We start from the raw sequence: 20135 nt of genomic DNA on the forward strand, positions 1-20135 counted from the left end.
GGTTGAATACCACTTATCTAATGGCTTCTGTCAAGCTTTTAATTCTGTCAGCATTGACAGAGGCATTCATCAATGTGGCAGCAAAACCAGGAATTCAACTGAGCAATTCCATTAGAGTCTTCATCCTCCAGCTTCCCCAGTGAGGCTTCATTCTGTCAAATTTCTGAACCATGCAAATGGCCAAATATTTGGAAATATTGGGCCTGCAGAGTTTTTTTTTGTTTTTTTAGGTTTTGACTGACTCCTGTATATGACTTTTTTGCACACCACTGAAATTTGCAGAATAGAGGCCTAAATGAACAGCCTTCACAGCCTTGCTATAGTTTCAGCTCAATAATATTAAAAGTCAAATACTTCTTTTCAGATTCTCAGGAAAAGTAAGATAGTTCAAACCTGTGGAAGAGCCAGCTCTATTGCTAAAAGATTTTATATGAAGAATTTGTGGCTATACCTGAATATGTCACATGCCTATTATGTATCATGGCCTGCTTTACCCATAGCCTTTCATACTGCAAAAGTCAGAAAAGCAATGCAATTTCCCAGGTGAGAGAGAGAGAGAGCGAGGCTATAAGTCTCTCATATAAATAAACTATTTATACCACTGTAAGAGGGGCAACTAGTAACTCAGGTTGAGGTTTTGGTGGTGGTCTAGGGTTTGGTGGCAGTTTTACATGCACAGTCAGAGGTACGAACAGCACAGTACACATCAGTGAAGATTTGATGTGATTTGGAGTGAGGAAAGGTACACAAAGATGAGATTTGTACAATGTACTCTCGCCCTAGCTTGATAGCAACTAGGTAGCAAGTGCATCAAGCTAGGCCCCCCAAAACCTAGCCCACCACCAAAACCTCACCCAGAGCTCAGAATGCCCTCTCTTACAGTGGTATAAAAAATTGACTAATATGTGTGCCTCCACAGAGGCTCTCTCTCTCTCTCTCTCTCTCTCGTGCTCTCCCCCTCCCTGAAATGGGATTTGCGATATTTATCACAAATTCCGGTTCGGCCGCTATAACACACAGCTATCGCAGGCATAACGCCAGGAAAAAGGTGTAGTTATTTCCAGTGTTAAATCCCACGATAACATGCGTTATCGCATTCTGCATTAAGCACCCCTCATTTTCATTTACTCTGCCCACTTGACTAAGGGGCGGATTTTCAGAGCCCTGCTCGCGTAAATCCGCCCAAAACCGGGCGGATTTACGCAGCAGGGCCCTGCGCGCCGGGAAGCCTATTTTACATAGGCCTACCGGCGCGCGCAGAGCCCCGGGACTCGCGTAAGTCCCGGGGTTTTCGGAGGGGGCGTGTCGGGGGGGGCGGGCCCGAACCGCGCGGCGTGTCGGGGGCGTTCCGGGGGGCGTGGCTACGGCCCGGGGCGGCCCGGGGGCGTGGCCGCGCCCTCCGGACCCGCCCCCAGGTCGCGTCCCGGCGCGCAGGAGGCCCGCTCACGCGCGGGGATTTACGCCTCCCTCTGGGAGGCGTAAATCCCCCGACAAAGGTAAGGGGGGGGGTTTGGACAGGGCCGGGCGGGTGGGTTAGGTAGGGGAAGGGAGGGGAAGGTGAGGGGAGGGCAAAGGAAAGTTCCCTCCGAGGCCGCTCCGATTTCGGAGCAGCCTTGGAGGGAACGGGGGTAGGCTGCACGGCTCTGCGAGCGCCGGCTATACGAAATCGATAGCCTTGCGCGCGCCGATCCAGGATTTTAGCGGATACGCGCGGCTCCGCGCATATCTACTAAATCCAGCGTACTTTTGTTTGCGCCTGGAGCGCAAACAAAAGTAGGCTATTCGCGCTCGTTTTAAAATCCGCCCCTAAATTTTTCAAATTTGCTTATGCATCTCGCGATGCCTTATTTATCGCGATTTGAAAAATGACCCCCTTAGTTTGCTGGAAATGGTGAACAGTTATCAGAGCTGGAAAACAGATAACCAGGTTCCACTGAAATGAGTGTACTATACTGGCCAATTAATAAATGAGTTAAGTATATTCATGCAAAAGTTATATAAAAAAGATAAATTGTGATCTTTGTGAACTTATGTTCAGGATGTTGAGGCGAATACAGTGAGACTCAAAGAACATGACCAAGATGTTTTGGTACTGGAGAAGATCCCTGCAGGAGCAAGAGTTTCTAGCCAAGGAAGCTCCCACTCTCAGTATAAGTATGTGGTCATTTAATATTGTCAAACCAGTGTTTTCCTGTAATGACTCATGTAAACATGCATATTTTTCTTATGATAAAGAAATTCATGTCTGCAACTTTTTACCTTCAACTACTGCTATAGCATTTATGGTATTACATATTAGATGAGGCACTGGGCAGTGCACTTGGATCCTGAGCTGCCTGGATATTCATCTGAGCTAGAGCTTCTCTTTTAAGCATCTGTACATCTGTTAGCTACTGGGCAGATTATGTGTGCCCAGTGAAAAACAAGTATTGATGACTTTCTCTAAAACTGCAAAAAACACATGAGTGAAAATAGTATTTATTACTGAGAGGATGAAGAAAAGAGCACCATTTATTTTTCTAGCTATGCACATCACTGGCATATTCTTAATTCAAAAAAGCACTTTAAAAATCACTCAAAGAAAAATTAATTTTGTAAGAAACAAGAAAGACTGGTATTACTTGTGAGGTTTTAATGCTTGTTTTTTGCCAAGCAATAAAAAGCAATTTATTTTCCAATACCATTTAGTGAATAGAAAGATATACTATCGGTTAACTCTACTTATTTGTAAGAAAACTATATGCAAAGTTAATATCTATCCGTTGTATCAGGGGTCTCCAAATTATGGCCCAAGGTTTGGCCCCTGGCTAAATTTCATCAGGTCTCTGGCAGCAATGGTAGAAGGAGCCTGATTTAGCCTGCAGTGGAGGCTGTGAGGGTGCATTCTGCTGCTATTGCCAGCTCAGATACTTGAAGTCGGAAGTGCAAGTGGCAGCACATCACATTGATTGGCTGCATTATATATTGTGCAGGTGGGGCCACATGGGTCAAAAACAGAGAGAGAGAGAGAAGTTGGCGCAAAGCCATAATGAGTTTTCAGCCAATGAGGAGGGCTCTGCAAGCCATGGAGAGGAAGGCACTGGTGGATTGTGTGAGGCTGTAAGGGAAAGCCAGATAACGATGGTAGTTCCTGGAACTCCCAACTGTGCCTCCTTTTTCTTCGGAGCTGTGGGAGATGGGACATGGACATCATCCCCTAAGTATGCAAGCTTTGGAAGCAAAAGTGAGGAAACCCTCATTATTACAATCCAGATACCAAGTCACAGGGTTTCTCCCTGGATTAGGGTCTCCAGAGGGGGTTGTTTTGCTCATATCATGAATCTGGCATTTTGCACGAGAGGTGAGTTAGAGGAGGGGAAAGGGGAAGGAAGTAGAGAGGAAGCAAGAGTGTATGGGGGTGGTGGTGAGTGAGAGAGAGTGCACCACACACAAACTATCCTGCCATCCATCTACCCTGCACCCACGCTGTTCCCTACATACCTAGACAAGCAGATATTGTGGAAAGGAGGAAGGCTGGGGGTGCAGCAGGTTGTAAACTTTGGAGAAATCTAGAAATATTTGTACTATTTTCCACACCCCTGGCAGCCCTGCCTCCCCACTTCCCCAGCAGTTCAAATCATCAAAAGGGCCATATGTGCCTCCTCCAAACCCTTAAGAATATAAAAACATACTGTAAAATTCGCCATACTAGGTCATCCCAAAGGGCCATCACGCCCAGTATCCTGTTTCCAACAGTTACCAATCCAGGTCACAAGTACCTGGCAGGATTCCAGATAGATTCCAATGTGCTTATTCCAAGAATAAGCAGTGGATTCCTACAACTCCACTTTAGTAATGATTTATGGACTTTTCCTCCAAGAGCTTGTACAAACCTTTTTTAAACCCAGCTACACTAACTGCTTTCACCACATCTTGTGTCAACAAATTCTAGAGCTTAATTATGTGTTTAACCAAAAGAAATATTTTCTCTTAAATAGTTTTAAATGTATCACCTAGTAACTTCATTGTATGTGCCCTAGTCTTAGTAGTTTTTGAAAGAGTAAACACCCAATTCACATTTACTCATTCCACTCCACTTATTATTTTATAGACTTCTATTGTATCTCCCCTCAGCCGTCTCTGCTCCAAGCTGAAGAGACCTAACCTCTTTAGCCTTTCTTCATAGGGGAATCGTTCGCCATTACCTTTATCATTTTGGTCGCTGTTCTTTATACTTTTTCTAATTCTGATATATCTCTTTTGAGCACACAAAACTCAAGATGAGCTTGTACCATGGAGAGATACAGAGGCATTATGATAGTCTCTGTTTTTTTCTCCATTGCTTTCCTAATAATCCCTGCATTCTATTTGCCTCCTTGGCAGCTGTTGCACACTGAGCAGATTTCTACATGCTAGATTATTTTACTGAATGGTGACTCCTAATGGGTTACTCTTCCCTAAGTGCATCACTTTGCACTTGTCCACATTTAAATGGCATCTACAATGTTGATGCCCCATCTCTCAGTTTTGCAAGGTCATCTTGCAATTTCTCACAATGTTCTTGTGATTTAACAATTTTAAATAATTTGGTGTCTGCAAATGTGATCACTTCACTCGTTTGTTTGTTTTTTCTTTTCATTTCCAGATCATTTATATTAAAAATAAGTGGTATCAGAGCAGATCCCTGAGACACTCCATTATTCACCTTTCTCCATTAGGAAAATTTACCATTTAGCTCTTATCTCTGTTTTCTAACTTTAGTTCCCAATCCTCAACAGGACACTGCCCCATATCCCATGACTTTTTAATTTCCTAAGAATTCTGTCATGAGGGACTTTGTCAAATGCTTTCTGGAAATCCAGAAATCTCAGCAAAAAATTCTGAGGGGCTCTTTCCCTGCCTTCCCCCACTAGTTCAGCAAACACTGAGGAGGACCTCCCCATCCCCAGCCCTCTTGGGGATCCTATGTGGACCTTCTCTTGAAAATTCTGGGGACCCTCACATTATATAGTCAGACTTCATGCATCAGAATCACAAGCAGCTAGAATTTTCATGTTGTTCATGTATCTAAATGCTCTGTTTCTTAGCATTCAGACAGGTGGATCCAGAACCAGTGGGTTATGCACCACTACCAGCAGATGGAGATGGAGCAAAGCTGATGTCACGGGAGGGGAAGGTGGGGGGGGGGGGGGGGGCAGAAGGAAAGTTCCCTCTGAGGCCACTCCAATTTTGGAGCGGCCTCGGAGGGAACAGGGAAAGCCATCAGGGCTCCTCTAGGGCTCAGCACACACAAGGTGCACAAATGTGCACCCCCTTGCACGTGCCAACGCCAGATGTTATAACATGCGTGCAGCTGCGCGCGCATGTTATAACATCTGGTGTAGATTTGTGCGTGCCGGGTTTTGCACCCAAATCTATGCCCACGCATACCTCTTAAAATCCAGCCCTTAGTTTTTGGGTACTTGCCAGGTTCTTATGGCCTGGATTGGCCTCTGTTGGAAACAGGATACTGGGCTTGAGTTATCCTTGGTCTGACCCAGTATGGCAATTTCTTACCTCGAGTTTGACTGAATATAACTGCAATTCTAGTGACTAAAAATTAGAGCACTACCCAGCAAGAAATGATACCATTTACAGTAAATAGGGCATTATTGTCAGATAAGGATTCTGTAATCTCTGCAAATAGCTAGAAATTATTTAACTATTTTGAACTATCTGCAAAAGTAATCTAAAAACCTGCAAATTTTTATAAAACCTAATTTTGTTTAGTAAGGATACTGCTGAATTTTACCTCCTTTTTTGAATAATCATTGCTGTAGCATTATTTAAATATTATATTGTACAGAAACTTCATTCTATCGACATTTCCATTTGGAAATAAAAATCTGTCCTTACTCTCCCATTCATCATAGACTTGTTGATTTTAACTCTTTTTCTACAATAAATAAAATCTCCTGAAGCCTCTAATTATCATGTCTGTATTGGGGACTGTCTCTTATGTGTGGCTGTATACTATTGCATAGTCTTATAGCCCTATGGGAATAAGCAATAATGTGTAATATTAAACCTTGTTTAATACATAATGTCTATGTCAATACAGTGTCTTCATTTTGTCTAGATACACTGTGATGTCAGGAACGCCAGAAAAAATTTTAGAGCATTTTCTAGAAACTATGCGCCTTGAAATCAGTTTAAACGAAGCAACAGGTAAAAATATGAGAACAGAAATGCTTCCTAACTTTCTTTATGAATGCATTTAACAAGGGTTCAAATGAAATCATAGTGTGGGTAGGATTTTACAAAATTAATTGCTCTGAAAATATTCCTACATTTTTACTTGTAAGTTATGTAAATTATTGTAGCATCTGTGACCTAACTTACCATTTTGTATGAAGGGCATGACCAGTGGTACCCCTGTGGATACCAGATCTGTTTGGGCCACATGAACAAGCATGCCACCAAAACAAACTGATAACCCATAGAACAATAGGTTACCAACAACTATCTGTGTTCTGACCCTTCTGCCAAATCGATAGGAGCTGTGTTAAAAAAAAAAAAAAAAAAAGGTTACTTTAATCTTTTTTTTTTATAAAGTAATATTCTAAAATGAACATTTTGCTTACATATATCCTGAGCGTGACTGCTCACCATGTGACCTATGGAAGTTCTCGGTCCCATCATGATGGGTACCCAATGAACGGGATTTTTTTCTCAAGTAATGTAAATTTCAGAAGTTAACGCCCTGCAGTCCCCAGATGAATGTGCTCCTAGAGGGCCCAGCTATAGCAGCATATGAAAATGGCCAAACAAATTTCAAATAATGAAGTCGCATGCCACTGAACATAAAGCTTTAAGGTCTAACTGAAAATCTAAATTTAAATGATACTTTAAATAGAAATGTTATCTGGATTCTTGATGGGAAAGGCACCATTGTAATTTAATTGAAATAAATAAATCTATGTGTGTATGAATGTTCTGGTTCTAGGAACAGGAAGTTGTAGCACAACTGAGAGAGTAATTGGAACTGAAGTGTGAGGTTAAGGGACTTTGCATCGCAATAGGGCATGTAACTGGTCCTTCAGTGGTGAATGGATCTTGCATTATTTTGGTTAATGAAAAACATAACCACTCAGTATGACTAGTAGTTTAATACTGAAAATGCAATAAAGTCTGACAAATGTCACATTCCAGATCTCTTTGACAAACAAAGGAACAGTTGTATCAAAGATTTGCTCGAACGCAAAACATGCTGCTGTTGCCCGGGCAGTTTGCCCATTGAAAATCATTGATTAAACTGGAGCATTTTTTGCACCAGAGAAAACGTTTAATAAATCTGCCTCAACATCTTTAATTGGTTAAATATCCAAACTACCTTGACGTTTGAGGTAATTCTAAGAACTTTCCATAATTGCTTCTTTTCTTTCTCTACAGATTCTATTTTAGATGATTTTATTATGATGCACTGTGTTTTTATGCCAAATAGCCAGCTTTGCCCAGCTTTGATGGCACAATATCCTTTGAGAATCATATTTTACATTCTAAGAGATCTATGTTATGCTTCATGGCCATTTCCTAGGGAAAACTGGCGGACAAACTAGCCTTTATGATTATCTTTGACCACTGGATTTCTGCCGCGGTACTTCTGAAGCTTTGTATCCATGATGAAAATTGGCAATCAGACCAGTTACAGTAGTCACCATTGGCATGCTAGTGACTGGATTTCTGCTGCTTTGATGCAGACAATACTGTGGAAGATAATTCACATGTGGGCTGATTCATATTATTTGTGCTGCTACTATGTGACTATGTCGTTTGGTTATAATTCCTAGAAAAAGTTCAATCAGCCAATCTGATTGAAATGTCCTTCCCAAAAAAAGCTTACAATCTGTATTTGAACTCAAGGGAATTGAAGGACATGCCTGAGTTGCAAAGTGAGTGGTGGCTAGTGGAATGGGAGCTAGATCTGGATCAAAGTTCTGCATTTGATTTGTTTTAGTGGCCTAGCAATTCCTTCCTGCTGCTTGAGGTCTTTCAGCTCAGTGAGAACCTGCTTGAGGATAAGGTGCCCTGAATCTATGCAAGGTTTCCCTCTCCCATGTCTGTTCCTTTCTCCCTCTCCCTCTATAAGCCAGCCATCACAGTGATAGACCTTAGCAGGGAGCCATGCATCTGGAATTCCATCCATAGGTGCCACTGCTGTGTAATGACTGGGATTTAACACCTTTTCCTAACCTCCCCACAACCCCAGTAGCAGTGAATGCTGCCTTTGCAAGGCTGCAGCCCTTTCTTGCCTGATGAGCAGAAGCCAGGACTGGGAATCAAAACTGGGTCTCCATCTCTGCAGTCCTGCTGGGCCATCTCAGATTTACCGTATATTCTAAGCTTTAGGCTATGCTGCAAGAAATGCATAGACCAGAGACATTTTTCACACACCAACCTGCAAAGGAATTTTTGTTTCACTTTAATGTTTTGGGTTTTTTTTTATGAATGTTATTCATGAGAATAAACTAGCATGAATCATGTTCTTTATCCTGGATTACTGAGAGAAGGAGAGGCTACACACAAACTTTGTCCACTCTCTCTCTCATATACACACACACTGTCTAATACACAAATGCTCAGTCTCACACATACACACATTCGCTCACACTCTCTCACACACACACACATACATGCCCACACAAGGTCACTCACTCTCTTTCACATACTCACATGCTCTCACACACAAACAGATGCTCACACACCCGCTCAAACTCCAACTATGAGAATATATTAGCTGCTTCCATTGAAAAGGTAAATAGGGGAGAGGCAGAGGCTCGTGAATACAGTTTGCTTTTAGATAGCCTTCCTGTCACAGCAATTTTGGAGAAATCAGAACTACTACTAGCAATTAACGCTACCTTGATTTGTAGTTTTGTACTCAAGCCAGATAGAAAATGGGTATGTTTGTGTCATATGGACCAGAATATTTTGAACATGAAAATCTGTGTGTTTCCAGAGGTTAAATGGCCACCCAAAGAAGGTGATTGTTTTTGGATTTAAAAGATTATTCAATTGGGGGCCCATTTTCTATTAAAATTTCCATGCAAATATGTAATTACTTATAAGGACACTCTGTGTATCTTTCTTGATCCTTTCCAATTGCAAAATTTTCTGAGATACAAACCAGTGTGAAGTATCCTATTCATGAACTTCTTTTTTTACAGCAGACATTGAAAAGTTGGTGACTAAATGTGTGGGCTTAATCGATGATTGACTGGGTGGGGATTGCTATTCTCTGGATTATTTATTTATTTATTTATGCATTTAAAAGATTTTTATTCTGCCATACACAACAAATTGATCAATATGGATTTCAATATAAAACATATAATACTGACATGAACCTAAGAACCAAACAGATCAAAACATGCAACAAAAATTGCATAAACAGTAGACAATACATAACATAAAGGGGTAGATTTTCAAAGGGTTACGCGTTTAACCCCCGAAAACCTACCCCTGTGCACGCCGAGCCTATTTTGCATAGGCTCGGCGGTGCTCACAAGCCCCGGGATGCGCGTATATCCCGGGGCTTTAAAAAATGGGCGGGCCAGGGGCGTGGCGGCGGTTCGGGGGCGGGGCAGAATCCTCCTGCACAGCGGCGTGTGCCAGGGGATGGCGAGCCGGCACATGCAAGTTACGCCTGCCAGAGGCAGGTGTAACTCAACGAAATAAGGTGGGGGGGGGAGGATTTAGGTAGGGCTGGGGGTGGGTTAGATAGGGGAAGGGAGGGAAAGATGGGGGGGACAAAAAAAAAAAGTTCCCTCCAAGGCCGCTTCGATTTCGGAGCGGCCTTGGAGGGAACGGGGAAAGCCATCGGGCCTCCCCTAGGGCTCGGCGCGCACAAGATCCACAAGTGTGCACCCCTTTGCGCGCGCCGACCCCGGATTTTATAACATGTGCGCGGCAGCACGCACATGTTATAAAATCGGGTGTACATTTGCGCGCGCCAGATAGCGCGCGCAAATGTACCCCACACGCATAATATTAAAAATCTGCCCCAAAATATATAAAACCTGATTTTTCTTTTTAGCTCCCTTATTAGTGTACTTAGTTTTACTATGAGAGTTGATGTTTGTTTTCCTGAGCACACAATGTTATTACTATTCAAGATATTGTTCTTGGAAAACTGTTTGCAAAATAATAAATAGGAAATTTAAAATGCATACTGTATTTGTACCATGTTTCATAGCACTGTTTTGTCAGAGAGGTTGAGTACTCCTAGCCATTCAGGTTTCCAGGATATCCACAATGAGTATGTATGAGATTGATACACATGCACTGCCTTCCTTACTTTATTGGTTAATCGGGAACCTTTTGCAGAGTTAAGATTGGACAGCTCACTGCACCACATTTTTGTCGACTAAGGCGTTTAAAATGTGATGCATCTGTTGATAATCTCATAAATTGATTACTTTAATGCTTTATATGTGGGCTTACTGACACTCAAAACGAGACCCATGCTTCATGCAGTTCACTCAAAACATCACAACCAGAGTTGCTAAAGGCTGCCCTAGAAGAAGTGTTGCACCTCCTGCATCACAGCTTGCACTGGCTTTCAGTTGTTGCTAGAGTCAAATTTAAGCTTCTGACCCTGATGTTTTGCACCTTGAGGGTCAAAAGCCTCACTTATTTGGTGGATGAACTTGCATGGTATAGGCTAGGAAGAGAACTTAGGTCAAGCCGGAGGGGGGAGGGGCTCTTTTAAAATGTTCCATCTGTGAGAGAGGTGCACTTTGTCCATTGCAGAGCTGGAGCTTTTTCTGTAATTGCATCTTTTGCTCTGGAACAGTTTGCCATTAGATACCAAGTTTGAAACAAAATGACCTTGTATCTTGGAAAAGGGTTAAAACTTGGGTGTTCTTACAAGTTAATGGGGCATGGCAGATTTGTTTTCAGAATTATGGTTGGTGAAATATGGGCAGAGCTACGTGACAGTGCCCTGGCAGTTTATTTGGGATTGGTGAAAGTTGGAGAAGTGGCTCCATCTAAAATGAGGCATTGGTAAGCGATTAGGAGGGGGCTTGATTGATTTGAGATACTGGTAAGTAATAATGCTGGGCTGGAATTGTTGCTCTGATTTAAATTATGCATTGGGATTTAGTGTGGGCTGCTATTAATTGTGGGAATGAGGGGAAAAGTGTTCCATCTATAAAGGTGGAGGGCATGGATGTTGCCGTAATAATTGGGATTAGTGTTTGTTGGTTTGGATTTAAATGGAGCATGGCTAGGAGCCTTGTATGTTTGGTAGCTTGAAATACATGGAGCATGGGCAGGCGGCTTTTTTAATGAGATTTGGAATGGGAAAGGGTTCAGGCTGTTGTTTGTGTATTTGGTGTAATGCTTGCAGCTTGAAGGAAGGTGTTAGATGGGGGGCAGGGGATGGAGCCAGAAAAGTACAGAGGATCCCTGCTGGCTAGAGAATAGAAATGAAGAAATGGGCCAACCACTGTTACACCTAATGTTTACATTTCTGCATGGGGTAAATTGCACTGAGCAGCAGTTTACATCCCTGAAAAAAAAAACTTGCTGGGCAGACTGGGTGGACCATTTTGGTCTTTATCTGCTGTCATTTACTATGTTACATATAAATAAATGAGTCAAGACAACAAAAGTACACGTGCACTGTACCTATGAATTTATCGGAAAAAGCCTACTTACACCTCTGGGCTGCAGTGAATTTTCTCTCACTAATGCGTTTGTGAAACAGCACGTGTTCTTTATTGCTGTGCTAAAAGGTAATGACGTTTTGCAGCACAGCTCATTAGCCCCTGAGTTTTTGTGTGGAAACTCACCAAAACTAAAGTATGCACATTAACAGCATTGCTACCAAGCGCACGCCCAGCTTGCATGCAATACCGGTGCTTTTTACACACGGGCTTGCGTTTCCGGGAGTAAGCGCGCTCTAGTACATCGGCCTCCTAGTCCCCCATTCAGCTGTGCACAGCACAGCGGCAGAGCCTTCAGCCAGCCCCAAACCCAGCTCGTTCAGAAGCAAAGAAAGATGCTGTAATGACAGACTGAAAAATCATTTTAGTTATTTTTACCAAGGCCAAGTACATTTCCTTTTGACCAGAAAAGCATATGCTTTCTTGTTTCTGATTTGAAACATTTTAGAGCTAGATGGCTAAAACTGTTTTGGTTACCATGTGGACATACCATAAAGGTGTAAGACTCTGTCGCCCACTGTAGCTGAATCTGACACTTAGGGAGATGGAGGTCTAAAGGACCTTAAGCAAAGGGTTTCTACCTTGCTCCATTTCTCAGACCTGGTTTTGCCCCACTGCGTGCATGGACCTCTAGTTCTGATTTTCATAAGAAAAGTAGGACTCTAACATTGTGTGTAGAAAGTGAGATTCCCTCAGCTGTCTTTGAAAAAATTAGGGAGGCATACAGTAATCCTCTCCAAACAATGCTTCAGAGTAAGGAGACCTGCTAGCCCCATGTCACAAGGGGTGGCCCTCAATAGCCACAAACAGAACTGGTTTTTAAGATATCCACAATGAATATGCATGAGAGAGATTTGCATGCACTGTTTCCATGATATGCAAATATGTCCTGTGCCTATTCATTATGGATATCCTGCAGAGCAGACTTGTTTGTGGCTCTTGAGGCCTGGAATTGGCCACCTCCGAGCTAAGCCAGTGCTGGGTTTAATTTTCCCATTGCCTCTGTGGACTTGCAGTCATGCTTGATGTAAAGGAAATGCATAGATGCAGTGGGGTCTGAACAGGATTGATATAGCTTGTCCATTATGACACAGAGCTATCTGATTACCTTAGGCTAGTATGTGTCTGAGTGCCTTGGAAGTAAGTAGCTAAATCAGCCCACCAAACTGGGTTGTTTTCTTGTTTCTGCAGATGTGCAGACCCATTCCAGCTGTGAATTTAGTATGGCTTGGCAGCTCATTCCACAGCTTTATTTGGCATAGCTTCGCAGCATCTTCTCGGTGCATTCATTGCACCTAGCATTACAAGCCTTGCTGTAAACAGCGGTGAATCTTTGGAATTACATTCCTTAAGAGTGTTTTGCTTACTTTCATTGTGATAATATTAATACCATGAGCTGTCATTAGTGGAATTAAAAATAAGTAAATGAGCAGTAAAAAAATACAAAAAATTAGAGGTGCCTGTGGTGAGTCAGATAATAAGTAGGTAAAAGTATATGAAATAATTATAGTGCTGGAAAAGTAGACTGCATGAGGAATGTGTCTCTGTGAATATTAAACTTAATTCTAGAAGTTTAAATATATCTTAACTTACACTGTGCTTTTCACTTATTTTAAGGCTATGATTTAATACACTTCTTTAACTCTGACATTAAACATTGTTCATATTTTCCATTAGAATGCCTACCTTCAGGATGGTAAATATTAAAACCCTCAGCAGCTCAGGATTCAGAAAAGCAGAGAAAAGGTTAGCCTGAGGGCTTGGTACCAACCTGACACAGTGCCTTGCAGGAGACCTGGGTTCAGTTCTCAGAGTCCGTTAACTTGGCATTCATAGCCCTTGGGAGGGAAGTCCCAGCCATTGCACAATGGTGAAACTTACAAGTATGATTCAGTGTGCACATTTCATCAGATTGTGACGGAAACCAGTCAGTGGGTTATAGAGCGAGAAGGGTAGGGTCTGACTGGGGAGAGAAATCCCTACTGATTGCAAATGGCAGTGGGCAGAGTTGGAAGTGGTTGAAACGAGGGGTGGCTGAAGGTGGGCTACGCCATAAAGGAAGGCATATGGCAAACACTGAGGATTGTTCCTGGTGGGAAAAGCAAGGGTAAAATGGAGCTCAAGGGGGCTCTAAGATATTGCAATAGGTGGGGAGAACGAGCAGACTAAATGGATCAAGTAGACATTCCCCTTAGGTTGATACTTTGGGAAAATGTTGCAGTTAAAGATGGAAAAATGTGCATTTTTCATTTCAGGAAATGTTATGAATATTCTAATACATTTACAAAATCAAGAATAAGTTCACTCTATAATTTAATGTGAGAATTATTGTATAAAAATGTTAAAATTCACTGGTTATGCACCCCTTTGTCATTTTAAAATTATTGGGGGGAGAAAAAGGGGTGTACATGATTGCAGCACAGTGGAGAAATGTTGCTGTTTTTCAGGGCTGACCTGATGGCTTGCTAGGGAATGCTGTGCCCTGCTGTGCCGAAGATGAAGATTTGATTCCTCAACCCAGCTTCTGCGTCTTGGACCAACTGGGGCTGGGGATGCAGTGAAGGCAGCATTCGCAGCTCTGGGGGTGAGGGGTGGTGAGGAAATCCTAACCATTGCACAACCTTCCCACCTCCCAACCTTCCAACCTTCCAACCTTCCCACCTCCCAACCTTCCCACCTCCCAACCTTCCACCTCCCAACCTTCCAACCTTCCCACCTCCCAACCTTCCCACCTTCCAACCTTCCCACCTCCCAACCTTCCCACCTCCCAACCTTCCAACCTTCCCACCTCCCAACCTTCCCACCTCCCAACCTTCCCACCTCCCAACCTTCCCACCTCAGACCCAGCTAACTTCAGACCCATAGCAAACCTCCCTATGATAGCCAAAACTATGGAGAAAGTTGTTAACAAACAACTCACAGAATTTCTTGAAGAAAACAACACCCTCACCCCAAACCAATTTGGTTTTCGTAAGACTAGGAATACCGAATCGTTAGTAGCCACCCTATCAGACACTATTATCTTTAATCTAGAAAAAGGCCAACCTAGCCTCCTCGCTCTCCTCGATCTCTCATCAGCGTTGGACACAGTAAACCACCAGTGCCTCCTGCAACGACTTACGGCCATAGGCATTACAGGAACAGCATTCAACTGGTTCAAATCATTTTTGGAAAACAGATCATACAAGGTCAAGATAAATAACAAAGAGTCTCACGCCATCGAATCCAAAAGGGGAGTACCGCAAGGATCATCCCTCTCCCCGACTCTCTTCAATATATATCTTCTCCCGCTCTGTCAATTACTCACCAACCTCAAGCTAACTCACTTTCTATATGCGGATGACATACAAATCCTCATCCCTATAGAAAACTCACTACACAAAGCTATGTCACACTGGAATAATTGTCAACTATCAACAATCTTCTCTCCAGCCTCAACCTAGTCCTAAACACAAACAAAACTGAAATTCTCATTATAGCACCGGAAAACTATGTCCCACCCACACCTCTTAATGCTAGCCAAAGCCAAGATACCTTTTCGCAACAAATAAAAGACCTGGGAGTCATCCTAGACAGTGGATTCAGCCTCAACAAATTCGTTAATAACACTACAAAAGAATGTTTCTTTAAACTACAAACCTTAAAGAAACTAAAACCACTCCTCTTATACAGAGACTTCCGCATGGTACTACAGGCCATCATACTCCCAAAACTGGACTACTGCAACTCCCTCCTTCTAGGCCTACCAGCATGCACCACAAAACCACTTCAGATGGTCCTTAATGCCTCAGCAAGAATCCTCTCAAATGCCAAAAAAAGAGATCATATTACCCCAATCCTTCTTCATCTCCACTGGCTCCCGATTAAATTCAGGATCCAATTCAAATCCTTAATGATGATACATAAAGCTTTGCACAACATCGCACCGCTCAAGTTAACATTCCAAATTCAACTACACACATCTACAAAACCCACCAGAAGCGCTTATCAAAACAGACTAACCACCCAACCGGCTAAATCCTCGCTGAGGAAACGCGCTCTATCCACAGCGGGCCCTTCACTCTGGAACTCGCTTCCTCCTGACCTTCGCCTTGAACCATGCCACGCTACATTCAAAAAGAAACTTAAGACTTGGTTATTCAAACAAGCATTCCCATAGAACCAAGAGCAGGAAGAAAATCAGTCACATATTTTCCGATCACCCCAGCATATTTCACATAACCTTGTTATTTAACCATGTTATTTTCTCATTAACCCTCATGTTATTTTACCAACCGCTATTGTATTTTATTTATTGTCATTTTTTATTGCCATTTTTCATTGATATTTATTGTTGTTTATTTATTAATTGTTATTGCATTTATTTTCATTTATTAATTGTTATTTATTAATTGTTAGCATTGTTATATATATATATTTTATTCTGTTTCTTGGATTAACTATGTTCATTGTAAACCGCTAACTTGAAGCGATAGTTACTGTTCATTGTAAACCGGGGTGATATGTATATTATACAGGAACCTCCGGTATATAAATCCTTAAATAAATAAATAAATAAAACAGTGACATCTGATGGCTAGACATGAGGTGTACACATACTGTTGCCCCTGGCCGAAGGACTGTGACTGTAATAGTTGGGCTAGATCGAAGAAGGAAGGGGGAGGAGTGCTTAATGGAAGAAGCAAACCTCTTGTTCCTTGTCCTATGCTTCAGCAGTCCAGAAACATGTGGGTATCATCCCTTGTCCAGCTTCTGAAGGAAGAGCTGTAAGTTCTTTTGATGACATCAGCTATGTATGTCATCTGCTGAATCTCTATAGCCAGTATTCTCTGCCTCCTGCTACTGGATGGTTAGTTAAGGCACAAGCTCTCTAGATTTTTGAATGTATTTTAATCATAAGAGAGGATTTAGCAGTATAGTTGCCTTTAAACGGAGTCTCTACGCTTACCATTAATTTGTGGCCAGGCTGCTGCGGATCAGTTCTCCTTAAGCGACGCATGCCATCCATTCTGTGTCGGTTCACTCTTTCACTTTGGTTGAAAGCAGTTAGAGCTTCTTTAGTCCTTTCCAAACACTCATTTTGAAAGGGAGAGTCTGTCTGAATTTCTCAAGACCCCCTTGTTGAACCTTTTTGAGACTGCTCAAGGTAAGATCTTGCACTGCCTTAGAACCTGGAGTTCCCGGTGGGCTCAGCCACACGGCTTTAAGTGCTGTTCTGTTCCCCATAGTAAAAATATTTGCTGTTTGCTCCCCATGACGATCAATGGCGTCTGAGTCCTCATCTAAAGTGTCTCTCCCTAAGAAGGGAGTTTCTAGTAAGTCTAAAACTATTTTTAAAAAACTCCACAAGGCTCTTGTGCACCTAGGAAGAAATTTGTTGCCACTGACTGTTCAGCAATTGCTAGGGATGTGGTGGCCATTTTGAAGCTGCCATGTGAGTCAGCTACTGCAAGCTGGGGAAGTTTCACTTCACCGCAGGGCCCTCCAAACATTTTTTCTGAAGGAGGTTTTTCAACTGAGCATGGCACAGGATGGTTAGATTCCATCGAGGGCTGAGTATTCTGAGTTTAACTTCCAGCACCTTGCTTTCCAGGCATTGAAAGCCAAGGAGGACTCAGAAGAGTTTGCAGCAAAGGCTTTTGCTGCACAAACTGGCCCCATAAGGCAGAAAAAGAGAAGGGCTGAGCCTGAGGATCCAGGACCAAGTTTGTAGGCTAATTTTTATCCTCCATTATTACAAGCAGAGGAGGATTATACTGTTAGCAGTCCAGGTTCTTTGGAATAGGAGAAATCCATTTTGGTGGGGAAGAAGAGGATTCTATTAGGCTATTCCAGAAAGAAGAGATGCCTGCCCTGATTTCTCAGGTAACATCAACTTTAAGACTGACTGAGGAAAAGGTGGAGGAACACCCTGATTGGGACCCAATTTTAAAGGGTTCTTGCAAGTTTTTAATCTTCTTTCCCTTTACGTTCAGAGATGTTGGCTGAATAGGATTCACCAGAAGCAGGATATAAATGTCCATCAGCTTTTAGCAAGCTGTATCCATTACCTTCAGAATCTCAGGGTCATCTTTTTCAATTGCCAAAGTGGATGCAATGGCAACTGTGGCCAGAAGGACCATAATACCCTTAGAAGAAGGGTTTCCTTAAGGGATACACAGGACAGAAGGATAGAATTGATTCTCAAGCATATTTCTTTGGCAAATTCTATCATACTTCAGGCAGCCATTTGTGCCAGCTACATGGCGAGAGCATTGCTGTGCAGGATTCAGCATCTGTCAGAGGAGGATGACATTGCTAAAATGAAATCAGCTACTGCCTACTTGGCAGATGGATTGTATGTTATTATTAGGGACTCAGCAAAGTCCTTAGCACTTTCTGTGGAAGCCAGAAGACTACTCTGGCTCTATAACTGGCCTGCAGACTCCTTCTTCAAGGTTCACTTGAGTAGGTTGCCTTATAAAGGCAATTATCTTTTTTCGAAGAATTAAACAGATTGGTGAAAAGTCTGGGAAAGACAAAATCTCACAGACTTCCAGAGGATAGGCCAAGATTGATTTTCCGCTCTTTTCGAGGGCGAAGTCAGTATAGTGAAACATGGAGATTTAGGCCGTCTAAGAAATTCCCACAACAGTCTACTAGACAAAAAGGAAAGTCTCAATCCTTTCAAGGGGCTAGAAGACCACATGCAGATTCGGCACAGCATTCAACCAGTCCTTATAATGAGACCCAGGGCATTCACTCCTTGATTGCTTCATTAGGAGGTAGGCTTCAAGGTTTTTTCAAGGAGTGGATCCAAATTATGTCAGACCAGTAAGTCCTATATATTATTCAAAGTAGATATTCCCTGGATTTTCAATTCCCTATGAGAGAAAATTTTGTAATTTCACTGGCTTCTACCCCAGGGAAAATAGAGGCAAATCATTCTACCCTCAACAAGCTGATAATTTTATAGCAATATGTCCAGTACCTTTCAGCGAGCAGCAAAAGGGGTGCTATTCAATCTATTTTGTTATTCCCAAGAAGAATGGCAGTTACTGATCGATATTAGATGTGAACAGAAGTCTGTATATTCCACGTTTCCGCATGGAAGCCCTCAGAACAGTAATATTTTCAGTAAGGAAAGGGGAATTTTTAACTTCTCTGGCTCTGAAAGAGGCATATTTTTATATTCTTTTAAGAGAAAACATCCAGAGATTATTCCGTTTTTGTATTTTAGGAGAAAATTATCAATTCATGGCTTTGCCTTTTGGATTAGCAATAGCCCCAAGAACCTATACTAAGGTAATGATAGTGGTTGCAGCCTTTAAGGAGACAAGGGATCTTAGTACCTCCATATGTAGACTATTGGCTGATCTGAAGCAAAATGTATGCAGGATGTTTTGCAGCAACAGAGTACGTAGTTTTCCTTCATCAGAAGCTTGGATGGATAATAAATTTTGGAAAAAGCCAGTTGAACCCCTCTCAGGTTATAAGGCATTTAGGAGCCCAATTCAGCATTTGAGAAAGATCAGTGACCTTAAGAGTGAAGAGGGTCTCAAAGATAACTGCGGAAGTGAAGCAGTTCTCAAGAGAGCAGGCACCATCAGCATGGGCATATTCCAGCTGTTGGGGACAGTGGCTACCATTTTAGATTTATTGCAATGGGCAAGGACTCACATGAGAGTGCTTGAGTTGAGATAGCTCTGCTTTTCCAATAGAAGGTACAGTCACAGGGGTACGAGGGTCACCTTCTGCTGCTGCAGAGGTCAGGGGAGAGTTTTCTTTGGTGGACTAATGCTGTAAATTTGCAAAAGGGTATTCTATTAGAGGGCCCAGATTGGATTAACATTATGGCAGATGCCAGCCTATTAGGCTGGGATGCACATTGCCAGAATTATTATGCACAGGACCAATGGTCTCTATTAGAAAGGCTTTGGTCAATAAATCATTTAGAGACCAGAACAATCAGATTGGCACTTATGCACTTCCAAGAGGTAATCAAGGGATGTGCAGTGTGAGTTCTTAGCGACAATTCTACAGCAGTAGCTTATATAAACAAGCAAGGGGGTACCTGAAGTCAAGGTGTGGCAGAAGAAACAGATGTTCTTTTTGTGTGAGCAGAGGAAAATCTGTTTCAGCTCTCTGCTCTGCATATTGCAGGAGAATGCCCAGGTGGATTATTTAAGCAGGAACAGGATCGATCCAGGAAAGTGGGAACTAAGTCCTGGGGTAGTCCAAATAATAGTGCAGAGATGTGAAGATCTGTTAATGGATTTAATAGCGATAAGGCAAAACACAAAGGGACAGATATACTAAGACCCACGCTGAAAAATGCCTGTGTATTTATGTGCACACATTTTTTTTTCAATGCACGGATTAAAAACAGGTGGCTCTGCAGGATGTAATAATGGAGGAGCATGCTAATGAGATATGTGCAGATAATCCACGCAGAAACAAATACAT

General features: G+C 42.3%; 1 protein-coding gene across 1 annotated transcript in view; it reads left to right on the top strand.

Annotated features, from left to right (window-relative positions):
- RAPGEF4 (Rap guanine nucleotide exchange factor 4) overlaps nucleotides 1-20135 on the top strand; it is a 464996-nt gene that overhangs the window by 332108 nt on the left and 112753 nt on the right. The window contains exons 16-18 of the mRNA XM_029605798.1: nucleotides 2039-2154; nucleotides 6098-6186; nucleotides 7411-7489. Coding sequence (XP_029461658.1) covers nucleotides 2039-2154; nucleotides 6098-6186; nucleotides 7411-7489 — 284 coding nt within the window. The remainder of the gene's footprint in view (nucleotides 1-2038; nucleotides 2155-6097; nucleotides 6187-7410; nucleotides 7490-20135) is intronic.

Source organism: Rhinatrema bivittatum, chromosome 6 (genome assembly GCF_901001135.1).
Source record: "Rhinatrema bivittatum chromosome 6, aRhiBiv1.1, whole genome shotgun sequence".
In the NCBI taxonomy this organism is placed as follows: Eukaryota; Metazoa; Chordata; class Amphibia; order Gymnophiona; family Rhinatrematidae; genus Rhinatrema; species Rhinatrema bivittatum.